The sequence below is a fragment of the Chrysemys picta genome, chromosome 12, assembly GCF_011386835.1.
Source record: "Chrysemys picta bellii isolate R12L10 chromosome 12, ASM1138683v2, whole genome shotgun sequence".
NCBI lineage: Eukaryota > Metazoa > Chordata > Testudines > Emydidae > Chrysemys > Chrysemys picta.
In genome coordinates, this window is record NC_088802.1 from 13,556,902 (window position 1) to 13,573,149 (window position 16,248).

Here is a 16,248-nt window from a genome sequence, read left to right on the forward strand (position 1 = left end):
GTCAGAGCTTTGCCACTGGGTTCCTGTGGGTAATTGTTGGTTCAGATGAACCCGCCCCTGGGCTCTATTTAAACCCCCTCATGTCTGCCCCCGACCCAGGGATTCCCTCTGCCCATGTCCTGGCTGCCTCCCCCATGTGGGCACTGACTGCAGCTCCCTGTCGGGCACCTGGATGTCAGCAGCAAATCTCCTGTTGCTCTGGGTCAGGGACTGGTGCTCTGCCCACTCAGGATTGTCCCCTATTTCCCCCCTCATCGTTTTCTGATTGTCACCAAAATCATCCACCTTCTCCTGATGGCCACCTAGAAAATCCCCTGAAATGTTGGAATTGATCAGATGCAGCCATCAAAACAGACCAGTGCCACCGAGTTAAGTGCGCGCCCTCATTTTGCTAGGCCAAAAAGAAATCAAGATATTAGATAACACTCTTAGGCTATGGTTACTGATGCAGCCATGCCACTCTATGCTCTCTAGTGCAGGGGTTCTCACAAGTATGTGGTGACCTCTGAGCATGGCCATCAACTCCCACTGGTGGCCACTCTGACAATTTTTCCTAAAATACTTAATTCACTTTATGAAAAACAAATAAGTATGCACATATCCAGGTCCAAATCATTGTAGTTTATTTTGTAGGGGTTTTTTTAGAGAATAATACAATAATATACAGTTGAGTTGCCTCTATTCTTTACTGGACCTACACAGAATAGAAACACAGTTTTTAAAAAGACTTGTTAGCTGGTAAGTCTGCTTCTGTGAAAAGTGATGTTTGCATGTTTGTTAATATCACGTTTCAGAGCAGCAGACTTGCTAGTGAGCTGGGAGGCAACAAAAAGTGATTAACAAACATACAAATATCAATTTTCACAGCAGACTTACTCAGACCAGCAGCTGGGGGACAAATTAAGCCCCAGATGGGAAGTGGGTAGGGTGGCAGCGGGGGCCAGCAGCGATGGGGGTGGTGGTGAGCCCAGGGCCCAAAGCCCTGCAGCTGAGGTCTGGAGTCTGCTGCCGCATGGCCAGAGCCCGGGGCCAGAGGAGGCAGTGGGGGGCAGGGGCGATTGGGGGGGTGGGGTTGAGTCCGGGGCCAGAGCTGGAGCCTGCCACCCACCACCACAGGGCTAAAGCTGGAAACCCAAGCCCCACAGCCCCCAACAAGATGGGGAACTCACACTGGCTTCCTGCTCCTCCAGCATTTGTGGCTCCAGAAGGCTTTGCCCCCTCCCCCCACAAATTACCACCCAGGAGGCTGTGGCCCCAAGAAAAGCCCCTGGTCGCCGCATGCAGCCACGGTAGCCACATTTGAGAAATGCTGCTCTAGTGTACCCGCTCTAAGCCAGCGAGAGAGCTAATTAATCCACCCTCAACGAGTGGCAGCAGCTATGTCAGTGGGGGAGAAGTGCAAAAAAAAAATGCCCCCCAGGGCAGATTGACTCTCCTTCAGCAGGAGGCAGGCAAATGGGAAATGCCAGCCAGAGGGGATTTCCCTTGGAGATGAAACATTTTCCCCACAGACCCCTAGAAGAGTCAGAAAAGCTGAAGAATTGGCAGCTCTGGTCTGAGCATGCACAGCACATATAATAGACCAGGGGAGGGTAAGTCTCCCCTGGCACAGCTGCCAATGTATGCCTTGGCTGTGGTGGTCCCACCTGCTTTCCGCCTCTTCCCCGAGCCCTCCACCACCCGCACTCTGTCTGGTGAGTCCCTCCTCTCCACTTCCCCACCCCCCCGGAGGTTCCCACCACTTGCTGGGCCCCTCTTTGGGGTGGCCTGATCAGGCGGCTCAGGGTGGCTCGGGCTGATGCATGGGCCAGTGCTCCTCCAGCCGCGGTGTGTGGGCTCGGGGCTCCAGCAGATGAGGGGAGCTGGAAGGAGTGGGGTCTCAGGTGGAAGGGGTGAGGCCAGGGGGCTAGCGTCCCTGAAGGGGGGTTTCACCCGCCGCCCATGGGTATGACACTGACTCCTTCAGTGTTAACTGTAAAAGGGTGCATTCTTCTATGAGGGCAACGCCTATCAGGCCTGACAAACTCACTACTCCTCATGCATTGCTTTCATAGTATTTATCCACAATGGGTCATGGGAGGTTGCTAATTTAGGGCTTGTCTTCACTGGCACTTTACAGCACTGCAACTTTCTCATTCCGGGGTGTGAAAAAACACCCCCCTGAGCGCAGCAAATTTCAGTGTTGTAAAGTGCCAGTGTAGACAATGCACCAGTGCTGGGAGCATGGCTCCCAGCGCTGGTAGCTATGCCCCTCGTGGAGGTGGTTTTTTAGAGCACTGGGAGAGCTCTCTTCCAGCACTCTGCCATGACTACACAGGGCACATTCAAGTGCTTTAACGTTGCTAGTATAGACTAGCCCAAAGGCTCATGTCACACTGTTCCTCATGATCATGGCAAGAAGCACAGGCAGATGATCCTTAAGGAACTACATTTATATACCAGAATCTGTTTTAAAGTCTGAATCCAGACAGGGTTGACAAACCGGTTTTGCCAGACAAAGGACACGTCTAAACTTGCAAAGTTACAGCACCGGCAGTTACAGCGCCACTCAGAGAGCGCTGAAGGAGAACCGCTGTTGTGTGTTCACACTGACAGCTGCCTGCACAATAGCGTGTTCACACTTGCGGCGCTATTCGGAGCGGTGCACTCTGGGCAGCTATCCCACAGAGCGCCTCTTTCTCTTTTGCCACTAAGACTTGTGGGAAGGCAGAAGGGGTCGCGGGCAGTAGCATAGCTAGGGGGGTTCAGGGGAAGCAGACGCTTCCCCTCAGTTCATTTTTCAAAAGCAGTGCCTACCGGGCCGCCGCTGGGGTCCTGCAGGGAAGGGGGGGCAGCACGGTCGGACTCCGGAGGAGCCATTGGGGGGGCAGTGGGCATGGCCAGAGGAGCGAAGGGGCCGGCTCCTCGGCCATCACGCCCCACGTGGCCCCAACATTGCTGCAGTGGCCGCCTCCTGTGGCGGCTCAGGGCTCAGTGGCTGAGCGCTCCGCAGCTGGCGGGCAGATCCCCTCTCCCCGGCAGCTTCCTGCTTCTGGGCCGAGGGAAGCAGGAAGCTGCCGGGGAAAGGGTATCTGCCGCCAGCTGCGGAGCGCTCGGCCGCCGAGCCCTGAGCCGCCGCAGGAGGCGGCTGCACTGAGCGTGAGGCGCGATGGCTGAGGAGCCTGGCTGATTCGCTCCTCTGGCCATGTCCCTTCCCCCCCCAAATGGCTCCTCCGGAGTCCGACCGTGCTGCCCCCCCCTTGCCTGCGGGAGCCGGGCCACTTTTATTTACCTGCTGAAGCAGCAGATTCGGCCGATCGCGGCCCCCACTGGCCGCGGTTCGCCGTCTCGAGCCAATGGGGGCGGTGAGAAGCCACGGCCAGCACATCGCTCGCCCGCGCTGCTTCCTGCTGCCCCCATTGCCCTGGGATGGTGAACCGCGGCCAGTGGGGACCGCGATCAGCCGTCCCCTGACATAATGAGTTCTTATGTATCACTCCCAACATGTTGAAGGGTTAAATCCACATCACTTAGCTGAATGATGCCTAGGGAAAGCATATAACAGCCCAGGTTACACCACAGAGGACTTGTCTACACTGGGAAGTTTTGTCGATGAAACTAATGTCGACAAGGGAAAAAAAGTAAAGTCGCCAAACATGTTTACATTTGCTCTCTCTGTCGACAGATCATGTCCACATTTGGGGCACCTTTGTAGACAGGGAGAGCAATGGATTGTGGGTATGTATCCCACAGTGCCTGGCGACACCATCCATCGCTAGGGGTTGGGGGAATGCGGAAACGGAGCCCGGCACATCCTGGGATGTACAAAATGTACCATCATGCACCGCTTTGTGTCCCACCCCTCCAAAGTTCTCTGGCTTCTTTTCGCGCCGTTTTTCCAACTGTCATTCTGTTGTAGCGCACGCCAGCAGCTGCAGTGAGAGAGGAGGGATCCCACACTTCTCTCCTATGCGCTGTTAGCTGTCGTGAGGACATCGCACATGGCAGCACAGTTACTCACAGAGTTGCTCGCAAAGTTAGCAGAGGATGAATCTCAGGCACCCGAGTGTGATATGGACAGCAGAACTTATCAGTGCTTTATGTGTTCACAGAGCAGCTGCATACGGTAGAACGTTGTTTTTGGGCTAGGGAAACAAGCACTGATTGGTGGGATCGCATTGTCATGGAGGTGTGGGATGACGATCAATGGGTACAGAACTTCAGGATGAGTAAAGCAGCCTTCCTGGAGCTATGTGCTGAGCTGGCCCCCGACCAGCGGCGCAAGGACACCAGATTGAGAGCTGCCCTTCCGGTCGAGAAGCGTGTTGCGATTGCTGTTTGGAAGCTGGTGAATCCAGACTGCTACCGGTCAGTCGCAAATCAATTTGGAGTAGGAAAGTCCACTGTTGGGGTTGTATTACTCCAAGGGTGCAGGGCAAGAAATTGCAACCTGCTGCGGAGGACTGTGACTCTGGGAAAAGTGCATGATACAGTGGATGGCTTTGCAGAGATGGGTTTCCCTAATGGTTGCAGTGCCATTGATGGCACACACATTCCAATTTTAGCGCCAGATCACCTTGCCTCTGAATACATCAATAGGAAGGGATACTTCTCCATGGTGTTGCAGGCACTTGTGGAGCACTGGGGGCGTTTCACGGACATCAGTGCAGGCTGGTCTGGAAAGGTGCATGACGCACACATCTTCAGGAACAGTGGCCTGTACAGAAAGCTGTGGGGAGGGTGGAGGGGACTTCCTTTCCAGACCATAAATTCACAGTGGGGGATGTGGAAATGTCCATAGTAATCCTGGGAGACCTGCCTTACCCCTTACAGCCCTGGCTCATGAAACCTTACACAGGGCACCTGGACACCAGCAAGGAGCGTTTTAACAGCAGGCTGAGCAGGTGCCGCATGGTATTCTAATGTACCTTTGGCCGTTTGAAAGCGCGGTGGAGGTGTCTCAATAGCAGGTTAGACCTTACAGAGAATAATATTCCATGGTCATAGCCGCACGCTGCACTTCGCATAATCTGTGTGAATCTAAGGGTGAAATGTTTGCTCAGGTGTGGAGCTTTGGGGCAGAGCGCTTGGCTGCACAGTTTGAGCAGCCAGATGCTAGGGCTGTCAGAGTAGCCCAGAGGGCTGCTATTAACATCAGAGAGGCTTTGAGGAACCACTTTGACAATGAGGGGCAGTAACACGTCTGCTTTGGAGTTGCTTCCCTGCTGCATCCATGTACAATGTTGGGCTCAAGATCCGTGCAACACAATGCTTTAGAAGCCTGTACCCGAGAGTGTATTGATTGCTATACGCTTTTGCGGAACACAGAATAAAAACGCCGTACCATTACAAAAACTTTATTCATTGTTAAAAAGGGTAAAACCTCACAACTGCGATCACTCCCCCCAGAGCCGCCTCCCAGTTGCTCCTGGGTCCTAGCGATAAACCCAACAATCTACAGCCTCCTGACCCCTGGGGCCCCACCTCCCCAGGCACAGTTGGGGCCATCGTGCAGAAAAGCCACAGGATCAATGGGAGGACAGACAGGAGACTTCCATCATCCTGGGGAGTGGGGGACAAGGGGGTCTTCTATGGAGACTGGGGATTGTTCCAGAGAGTTCCCAATATCAGGGACACATAGGTGATGGAGTGCCTCCTGGGGGCCCCATCTCCCCTGGGTACAGGCAGCTTCTCCCAGCACTATGTAGACATCCTGCATAGAAACCACAGGATAAATGGGGACAGAAAGGAGATCTGCAGATCCCGGGGAGGGGGGGAAAAGCAGGGTTTCTATGGAGACTCAGGGTTGTTCCAGAGGATCCAGGAGTGACGGGGAGCCAGGGACACACTGTGTGAGATTTGTTCTGGTAACAGACTGGCACAGGGAGCAGTTGGTTGGAGCTGATCTCTTGTCTCCACACCACACTCATGGGCTACTAGACCTGGGCCAGAGCTCCCAGCTCTGCTCCCCTCACTCAGGTCATGGAGCTGTCAGAGCTTTGCCACTTGGTTCCTCTGGTTACTATGGTCCAGATAACCCACCTCTGTGCTCTAAACAAAACCCCTCATATCCACTCCCCAACATCACAAGGAGCACAGTGGGGACATACAACAGCAGTTTAACGCCAACGCTTTAATAAAAGTAGCACAACTTGTTGCATAGAAACTTGCCAGTGTAGGCACACCCTTGGGTAGCTAATCCTTCTTCCTCATCAGAGAGAGAGAGAGACTGACTTCTGTGCTCCTGAGCAGCCCCTTATATCTAGTCCTCACTGGCTCTGATTGGCTGCTGCAACAAGCCTTCCCTTGATTGGCTCTCCCAATAAGCCCTTTCCTCATTGGCTGGGTTCTGCATAGCCTCTCCAAGGCTGCTTTAACCCTTCTTCTGTCTGTGTGGAGCAGCTGCCCCACCACAGGAAGCGATGCAGATTGCTGCATCTAATCAATTCAAAAATTTCAGGGAATGTCTTAGGCAGCCATGTAGAAATGGCGGATGATTTGGGTGAAAATTGGAAAATTATAAGGGGAAATGGGTGACCCGTGGGTGGACGCATCTGCTTCAACCAGTTCTGCACATGTTTGTAGCATAAAGAGCCAGCTGATGGTAGCCACTAAGGCCTGGCTCAGCAAATGGACTTTAGTGATGCAAAGGCCAAATTTGAGATGTCTAGAAAATCACTGGAAGAACAGTAGGATTCACAAAGCCTGAGTTGATCACCTAGGCTCCCTATACAATCAGAACCATAGCATATCAGGGTTGGAAGGGACCTCAGGAAGTCATATAGTCCAACCCCCTGCTCAAAGCAGGACCAATCCCCAACTAAATCATCCCAGCCAGGGCTTATCAAGCCTGACCTTGAAAACCTCTAAGAAAGGAGATTCCACCACCTCCCTAGGTAACCCATTCCAGTGCTTCACCACCCTCCCAGTGAAAAAGTTTTTCCTAATATCCAACCTAAACCTCCCCCACTGCAACTTGAGACCATTACTCCTTGTTCTGTCATCTGCGACCACTGAGAACAGTCTAGATCCATCCTCTTTGGAACCCCCTTTCAGGTAGTTGAAAGCAGCTATCAAATCCCCTCTCATACTTCTCTTCTGCAGACTAAACAATCCCAGTTCCCTCAACCTCTCCTCATAAGTCATGTGCTCCAGTCCCCTGATCATTTTTGTTCTCCTCCACTGGACTCTTTTCAATTTTTCCACATCCTTCTTGTAGTGTGGGGCCCAAAACTGGACACAGTACTCCAGATGAGGCCTCACCAATGTCGAATAAAGGGGAATGATCACGTCTCTCGATCTGCTGGCAATGCCCCTACTTATACAGCCCAAAATGCCGTTAGCCTTCTTGGCAACAAGGACACACTGTTGACTCATATCCAGCTTCTCGTCCACTGTAATCCCTAGGTCTTTTTCTGCAGAACTGCTGCCTAGCCATTCGGTCCCTAGTCTGTAGCAGTGCGTGGGATTCTTCCGTCCTAAGTGCAGGACTCTGCACTTCTCCTTGTTGAACCTCATCAGATTTCTTTTGGCCCAATCCTCTAATTTGTCTAAGTCTGTCTGTATCCTATCCCTATCCTCCAACATATCTACCGCTCCTCCCAGTTCAGTGTCATCTGCAAACTTGCTGAGGGTGCAATCCACCCCATCCTCCAGATTATTAATGAAGATATTGAACAAAACCAGCCCCAGGACCAACCCTTGGGGCACTCCGCTTGATACTGGCTGCCAACTAGACATGGAGCCGTTGATCACTACCCATTGAGCCCGATGATATAGCCAGTTTTCTATCCACCTTATAGTCCAATGCATGTGGCCAGACAGGCACCTAAGAATGGGATTCACAAAACCCAGCATAGTAGGCACAGGCAGGGAGCTGCAGAAAGTAACCAAGAGGAGATACTGAGGGGAGGGACATGTCCTAATTCCCCATACTCTCCTGGATATCAGCCCTTCCAGATTGAGGTGCCTCTCTCTGATTGTGAATCCACAGCTGGGAACCCCTGTCCTGCCGTCAGGGTGTTGAAGCTCTTGTGAGAAAGAATGAGGCAGGCACCCAGCTGCCCACAAAGCAGCCAGAAGAGGGGAGCATGGGGTGATTCCACCCTTCAACTCAGTCCATGAGATGGGTCTGTCACACTGATGTGGGAAACCCAGGTTCAATTCACCCCTCTGCCTGATGGGGAGAAAGGATTTGAAGAGGAGGTTCCCACAGCTCCCAGGACAGTGCTCCTGCCACCGGACCATGGCATCTTCTGATGGGAGGGTGGTCCCTCAATTTCTCCTGTGGAACCTGTGAGACTTTGGAGCAGTCATTACAGAGTCCTTGGGAAACGGGACTGGGCCCTCCCAGGTGGGTGCCCAAACCCCGGACTGCAGAGTCGATCTCTTGGCTCTGGCCCAGTGAAGGTCTAAACTTGTGCTGTGCACAGAGGGGTAGGGTGACCAGATGTCCTGATTTTATAGTGAGTGCAACAGTCCCAGTAGTTGGGGTTTTGCTTTATATAGGCGCCAATTACCCCCACCCCACCCCACCCCATCCTGATTTTTCACACTTGCTATCTGGTCACCCTACAGAGTGGGCTTTGATGAAAGTCTATTCCCAGCACAGACCCTGCTCCGGGCTCAGCAGCTGCTCCATTCAGGCTCCCAGATCCCAGTGGTGGAGGCAGCAGTTCCTGACCCAGGATGAAAAACAGAGACAGATGGAGTGCAGTCTCCTCTGTCCAAGCAGGGACCAGACCCCTCTAGATAGAACAGCTACTGAATTAACTCCCCCCACACCTCCCTGCCTTCCCGGTCCCCAACCTTGGAGGGAATCGGGATCAAGGGAAGTCCAGGCTAGATTAAGGCATAGGCAACCTAGGAATGAGCCTGGGGGATGGGGACGGATGCTTAGGAGTCTGCCCCACAACAGGGGTAAGAAGGAGCTGTGTTGGCTACCCACTCAGCTTTGGCTTAGGCTCACCCCCATTTCAGGCTGGGGGCAGGAGAAACATGGCCAAAATTGACTGAGTGGTGTTGAGAGCTGGTCGGTGTCAAGGCTGAAGTTGAGTGAAGGAGGCTATAATCCCATGCACCACGTCACAGTGCCATTCACTCAATTTTGGCCCCCAGTGCCCCTCCCACATTATGATGGGGAGGGGGGCATCAATGGGGCCAAACCTGAGTGGGCAGAGCACCAGTCCCTGAACCAGGGACTAGCTGGAGCTTTGCTGCCCACATCCAGGTGTGCGACAGGGAGATGCAGTCAGTGCTCATCTGGGGCAGCCAGGTGGGAGAGGGACAGAGGGGATCTCTTGGAAGTGGGCAGACATGAAGGGTTTTGCCTAGAGCCCAGGGATGGGTTAATCCGGACCACAGGTGTCAGGGTTCCTTCCCCAGTCTGAACTCTGGGGTACAGATGTGGGGACCCGCATGAAAGACCCCCCTGAGCTTATTCTTACCAGCTTAGGTTAAAACTTCCCCAAGGTACAGATTTCTTTTTTGCCTTGGGATTGCTGCCACCACCAAGTGATTTAACAAGAAACAGGGAAAGGACCACTTGGAGTTCCTCTTCCCCCCAAAATATCCCCCCAAGTTCTTACACCCCCTTTCCTGGGGAGGCTTGAGAATAATATCCTAACCAGTTGGTTTCAAAGTGATCAAAGACTCAAATCCCTGGGTCTTTGGACAATGGAAAAAATCAGTCAGGTTTTTAAAAGAAGGATTTTATTAAAAAGAAAATGTAAAAAATCATCTCTGTAAAAGCAGGATGAAAAATAACTTTCAGGGTAATCAGATTCAAAGAGCCCAGAGGAACCCCCTCTAGCCTTAGTTTCAAAGTTACAACAAAACAAGGGAAAACTTCCCTCTAGCAAAAGTAAAGTTCACAAGTTGAGAAAACAAAGATAAATAATTCTGTTAGTCTTAAAGGTGCCACAGGACCCTCTGTTACTTTTTAAAGATAAACGAATATGCCTTGCCTGGCTGTTACTTACAAGTTTGAAATATGAGAGACTTGTTCAGAAAGATTTGGAGAACATGGATTGATTTCCAGTCCTTCTTAGGCTATGGCTACACTGGTGCTTTACAGCACTGCAACTGTCTCACTCACGGGTGTGAAAAAACACCCCCCTGAGTGCAGCAAGTTGCAGCACTGTAAAGCGCCAGTGTAGACAGTGCACCAGGGCTGGTAGCTAGGCCCCTCGTGGAGGTGGAGTACCTGCAGCGCTGGGAGAGAGCGCCAGGACCAGACTCGCACTTCAAAGCGCTGCGGCGGGAGCTTTGGAGTTCTCAGTGTAGCCATGCCCTAAGTCCCAAGAGCAAACAGCCACAGAAACAAAGAACCCAAAACAAAGCCTCTCTCCCCCCGCCCGGATTTGAAAGTATCTTTTGTCCCCATTGGTTCCTTTGATCAGGTGCCAACCAGGTTACTTGAGCTTCTTAACCCCTTATAGGTAAGGAGGAATTTAGGCTACTGCTATGGTTATGACAACAGGTAACCAGAGGAACCGGATGGCATCGCACTGACAGCTCCATGACCCGAGTGAGGGGAGCGGAACTGGTAGCTCTGGCCCAGGGCTGGTAGCCAGTGAGCCTGGTGTGGAGACAAGAGACCAGCTCCAACCAACTGCCCCCTGTGCCAGTCTGTTAACAGAGCAAATCACACACAGTTTCCCCGGCCCTGCACCCCATCACCTCTGTGTCCCTGATGATATTGGGGACTCACTGGAACAATCCCCAGTCTCCATAGAAACACCCCTTGTCACCCACCCCCCCGGATCTCGAAGTCTCCTGTCTGTCCTCCCATTGATCCTGTGGCTTTTCTGCAAGATGGTCCCAACTGTGCCCAGGGTCTGGCGCAGGGAGCTGCAGGTCGCTCGGTTTATCGCTAGGACCCAGGAGCAGCTGGGAGGCGACTCTGGGGGGAGCGATCGCTGGGCTTAGTCCCGGCAGCAGGAAGTGACTCGCAGCCGCTGCGGTGACTCTGGCTCCAGGCTCCTGGCGAGATCCCCGAGCCCCGGCGGCTGGTGCTGGGAGCCCTGAGCCCTGGCTGCAGCCGGGAGAGGGGAATCTCCAGCAGGGCCCTTCCCGCTGCTCCCCAGGAGCCTCTCCCAGGGCAGAGCCCCCAGCCCGGCCAGGCCCCTTCCCGGCCCGGCCCCTGCCCCAAGGGGCCCCGCTCGGAGGGAAGGTGAGAGAGACCCGCCCCCCCCGTCACCCCCGGGCTGCAGGGGGAGGTTTGGCCCCAGGCTGCTCCCAGCGGAGCTGGCTGCGATTCCCTGCCCTGGGCCCGGGAAAGCTGCCGTCACCTCCCGGTGTGTGCGGAGCGGGGGGAGCCAGCCCGGGCCGTGCTGGGGCTGGGACAGACACACCTGGGGAGGGGAGTGATCCGGGGTCACGTTACCACACGCTCCCCCCAATCTGGTGCTTTGTGTTCCCAGCCCCTGGCCGCGCTGGTGTGAACGGAGGCTGCTGCTCGGTGAGATCTGCTGGCCCCGCCCTGCCCTCCCCCTGCGGCTGACAAGGGGCTCCCGGCTGGGCCTGGGGGCAAAGGGAGAAAGCGGGGGACTGCCCCACCCCGCAGCCAGAGGGGGATTCTTTTACTGCAACTAGCCAACGACGCTCTTGGGGTAGCTGCAGGGGGAGGAGGCTACAGAGCTGCGGGGGGATGGGCAGGCGGGGGTAACAGGGCTGTGGGGGCTGCCGGGAGGAGGGGGATGCAGGGGGCAGGATGGGATTGGGGATGGGTGGGGAGGATGGGGCGCTGCAGGGGAGTCAGGGGGCAAGGGGAGAATTATGGGGCTGAGGGGAATGAGGCTGGAAGTGAGTAGGGGGGATCACTGCGAGGAAAAAGGGGTAAGTGGGGAGGGAATGGTGAGAACAAGAGAAAACTGGCTGGGGAAGGGAGTGGGGAGAGCCTGGGGGGCACAGAGAAGGTGGAGGTGTGGGGAGATACAATGGCAGCTCCCCCGCCACATAGGGTGAGCGGGGTGCCCCTACCAGCAGCCAGTGGGGATTTTTTTTTTCCTCCTAGAAATGGTCAAAAAAGCATGGGGGTGCATTGGCTGGCAAAGAACCCCTCAGGGCTCAGAAGCTACAAGGCAGATCTGCTCAGGCAGCCCCCGCCCCTCCATGCACCTCCCCCCACTTATTTTTATAGATTAAAAATAAAAAAAGACTGACTCCTGATCTCTCTCTCTACTCCTGTTATTACAGCCCTGGAGTTGAGCTCCCTGGCTCAGAAGCTGCTGCCTCCTCCATTTTGAGCTGGGAGCCCAGACTGAGTAGCAGAGTCTGTGCCTGGGAGAGACCTTCATTAAAGCCCCCACTGTGCCCAGCCTGGGTGAGGACTTTCTGCAGTGTCTGGAAACAGCCCCTAGGGCAGCCTCGGGTTCTACTGACACCAGCCTCTGAAGTATAGAGCATCACAGGAGGTTCCCAGTTCCCAAACCTGCCCAGATCCATTCCCTGCTCCCTGGGCAGACTGACACTCCTGGGAACTTGGTGAGGAGCAGAGAGAGGAAAAGCCAGTTCATCTCTCTTGAATCACTGGGCTGCTCGGAGAATGGGGGACACGCTGCCTTTGAGGACAGTGTCAGGGGAATCCTCTAATGCGGCTCCTTTGGTTCTGCTCTTTTTCCAGCATTCGGCTCAGAGACACTATTATGGGGAGAGTTTAAAAGTGTCCCCAGTGGGTTCAGTTCTGCTTGGAGGGGCCTGGCCTGTTTGGTAATAAACTAACTGGGTTTCTTCCACTGTGGCAGAATCCAGAGTGTCTGTCTGCAGGGAGAGAGCCAGGGGGGTAACTGGGATGTGAAATGGACTCAAGCCCCTTCTGAAACCCCCCCCTCCCGAATTACCCATCTCGTCCTGACAGGCTGAGGAATCACTTCCACATTTCTCTCCAGATGGTCCCGACTTCCAGGAGACAGGGAAGGGAAATGGCTGTGATGGAGCCAGCTCAGGTAGGAGATTCTCAGGGAGCTTCAGGGGGGTTGTTGTAGAGGGGGAGGGGTAGAAAAGACACAGGGGGAGGTAGGGAGGGGACAGGGTGTGATAAACCTGCTGGGACACGTTCAACCCAGGCCTGATTTTCTGAACAGGACAATTGGCCTGGGATGGGGAGGGGAGTTCCCTGATTTCTGAACCCGAACACAACCCCCCTGGGCAGGGCTGGGAAAACTGACCAGACTCCCAGTGCTGGAGCCTGACCCCACTGGCCAGAGGCTGCTGTGAAATATGAAGGGAAGCTGTTTGGGATTCCTGTCCCTGTCCCTGGCTCAGAGCTCTGCTTCCCATAACAGCCTGTGGCTGGCAGGCGTGTGGGAAATTAGAAGACCCTGCCCACCTCTGTCTGCTGGGGGGACAAGGAGTCTCATTTTCTCCCCAGCCCCTGAAGCTTCCTGACTGTTCTGAGCAGGGTGGGGGTGGGATTCTGCTTCTCCAGGCCTCTTCCCCCGTGAATAGGGGGATTGTGGCTGGGACAGGAGACGCTGAGTGGGGGAAATGATGTTTCAGATGCCTGTGACCTTCGAGGAGGTGGCTGTGTATTTCACCAAGGGGCAGGGGGCTTTGCTGGACCCCGCTCAGAGAGCCCTCTACAGGGACGTCATGCAGGAGAACTATGAGACGGTGACCTCGCTGGGTAAGGGATTCGTGTGCCCTCAGTTATTAGAAGCTGTGGGGTCTGCATATCTGACTGCCCGGTTAGATTAGGAAGGAATGGGTCGCAAAGTGAAGTGGTTCTAAGCCAGGTGTCCAGAGCCCCCGGGGAGCTGTGAGCAGCTTTTAGGGGGGCTGCCAAGCAGGGCCGGCTTTAGAGTTGCTGGTGCCCAGGACAGAAAGTGGAAGCCCCACTGCATGGGGCTGTAGCCCAGGGCTGAAGCTAAAGCCTGAGCAACTTAGCTTTGCGGGGCCCCATGTTGCGCAGGACCCTGGGTAATTGCCCTACTCCCTACCCCCTAACGCTGGCCCTGGCTTTTATATGCAGAAAAACAGTTGGTGTGACATAGGTGGGCTGCGGAGTTTTTATAGCATGTTTAGGTGGCCTCAGAGAGAACAAGGCTGAGAACCCCTGGCATCATGGGCAGTGCGTAATGTGGGCAAGGGAAGGCTGTGCCTACCTAAATAGCCATGGGTGGCCCCGCCCATGCTCCGCCTCCTCCTACCTGCAGTGCGGCTACTAGGCCCCACCCAGGCAGGCTACTCTCTAGGGAGCCTCCTGGGGCCGCCCAGTGCTGGGGTGCCCCAGAATTGGGGCTGCGCCACCCAGCGCTCCAGGATGCCAGGACTCCCGCTGTGCCCTCTGGGATGGGTGGGAGGGTCACGCACCGCCCACTACCCGCCTGTTGCTCCGGGGCCAGGAGGGGGAGTGAAGCGGCTCATCTTGGTGCTGCTGGCCAGTGCCCGGCGCTGGGGCCAGCCTGACACTCAGGGGGGGGGAGGGTCGACAGCTCATCTCGGCGCCAGGGACAGGGGTGTGGCCAATGGGAGCTGTGGGGGTGCTGCTTGTAGAGAGGGGCAGCGCGCGGAGCCATGTGGTTCCCCCCCCCCCCCCCCGAGGGGCCACAGGTCACGTTGGACCTTCCAGGAGCGGCATGGGGCCGGGGTAGGCAGGGAGCCTGACTTAGCGGTAAGTGCTGCCCGGCAGCAGGCCGCACCCCAAACTCCAGCACTGAGCCCCGAACATAGCACCCGAAACCTGCTTCTGCACCCCCAGCACCCCCCTTCTGCACCTTGAATCCCTTCCTGCACCTCAACCCCTGCCCTGACTTTCCTCCGAGAACCAGAACCCCCACCCCTTCCTGCACCCCAACCGCCTGACCCAGACCTGACTCCCCTCCCGTAGCCAGCACCCTGTATCCCAGGAGTTCTCAAACTGGGGGAGGAACTCCCCTCCCCACCCCCTCAGGGAGTCGCGAGGTTATTACATGGGGGGGTCGCGAGCTGTCAATCTCCACCGCAAACCCCGCTTTGCCTCCAGCATTTATAATGGTCTTAAATATATTTAAACGTGTTTTTAATTTATAAGGGGGGTTGCACTCAGAGGCTTGCTATGTGAAAGAGGTCACAAGTACAAAAGTTTGAGAACCACTGCTGTACCCCCTCCTACTTCCCAATACAGCCCCAGGCTGGAGCCCCTTCCCAGAGCCAGCACCCTGTACCTCCTCTTGCACCTCAACACTCTGCCGCAGCCCGGAGTCCCCTCCTGCACTCCAACCCCAGGCTCAGCCCAGAGCCCCCTCCCACACTGCAAACCCCTTGGCTCCAGTCCAGAGCCCACACCCCCTCCCAAACGTGAACCCCCTATCCCAGCACAGGGAAAGTGAGCAAGGGTCAGGGAGAGTGAGTGGCGAGGTGGGGGGGGCAATGGAGTGAGTGGGGTAGGGCTTTGGGGAAGGGGCGGAGCCTCGGGAAGGGACTGGGCAGATCCTGGGTTGCCCTTAAATTCAAAAAGTGATCTTGGGAGTAAAAGGTTGGAGATCACCGACCTAGTGCTTACTACTTAGGAGTCAAAGGGGGTACTCTGAAGAACCAGAACTAGACCAGATAGCAAAGATCTGGCCTTAATGGTTTCCAATACCTCTCCCCAAACAAATGTGAAAGCTTAATGGAAATCACTTGTCTGGAATTCAAGTGATTTTCATTAAGAGAGGCCTCTCTCCTGGCCACTGCAACCCTGGAGCTGGGACTGGGACGTGACAGGATAGAAAATACAAGAGTGACACTGCAAATCAAACTTTAAAGATGTAATACATGTTCCAGACAAAGCTAAATCCAAACATTTAAAGCAGCTGGTGGAGGTAACATTCATTTTAGGAACTAGATTAATTAACCTATGTACCGGTAAGCAATTCTGAAATGGCATCGAGTGCAAAAGCTAGGCATAAATAATACATTGTCACTTTTGTGATTATAAAAAAAGTTATTAAATGTGATTTTTAATGATAGTTTTGCAGAGGAGAAGAGATGATTTAGTTGGATTATTTTTAAAAAACTGACTCCAGGAAGCAGTAACTGTGGTTTTTCTCCAGCAGAGTCTCTCCCAACCTGCATAGCCCAGCTAGGGCTCGGAGAGACTGAGCATCAAACTCTCCTCTTCCCCAGGCCACCACCCACCAGGAGATCAGTCAATGGGAAATAATCTTTCACTCGCTCTTTTGCAAGCTCACAAAGCTTTCCCTGATCTGCCTAAATGTTTCCCTTCCTTTCTTAAATTCATCCAGTTATTCCAAATTCCTCTCCCCCAGTGCTTTGCCATATTCAGCAATCCCACTCAGGGCTTGT

General features: G+C 54.5%; 2 protein-coding genes across 16 annotated transcripts in view; one reads left to right on the forward strand and one right to left on the reverse strand.

Annotated features, from left to right (window-relative positions):
• LOC101950089 (zinc finger protein 420-like) overlaps window positions 1-16,248 on the reverse strand; it is a 124,606-nt gene that overhangs the window by 68,715 nt on the left and 39,643 nt on the right. The gene's annotated exons all lie outside the window — the stretch shown is intronic.
• The window catches only part of LOC101952301 (zinc finger protein 883-like), a 30,682-nt gene continuing 25,320 nt past the window's right edge, over window positions 10,887-16,248 (forward strand). Inside the window, exons 1-4 of one of the 15 annotated variants that reach the window (XM_065564906.1) lie at window positions 10,887-11,152; window positions 12,178-12,304; window positions 12,726-12,926; window positions 13,480-13,606. In XM_065564906.1, the coding sequence (XP_065420978.1) occupies window positions 12,870-12,926; window positions 13,480-13,606 (184 nt within the window). In that variant the 5' untranslated portion in view covers window positions 10,887-11,152; window positions 12,178-12,304; window positions 12,726-12,869. Of the gene's footprint in view, window positions 11,153-11,206; window positions 11,441-11,571; window positions 11,592-12,177; window positions 12,377-12,447; window positions 12,466-12,725; window positions 12,927-13,479; window positions 13,607-16,248 lie in introns of those variants that run through there. The other 14 variants (XM_065564902.1, XM_065564904.1, XM_065564895.1 and 11 more) reach the window with 14 other exon arrangements.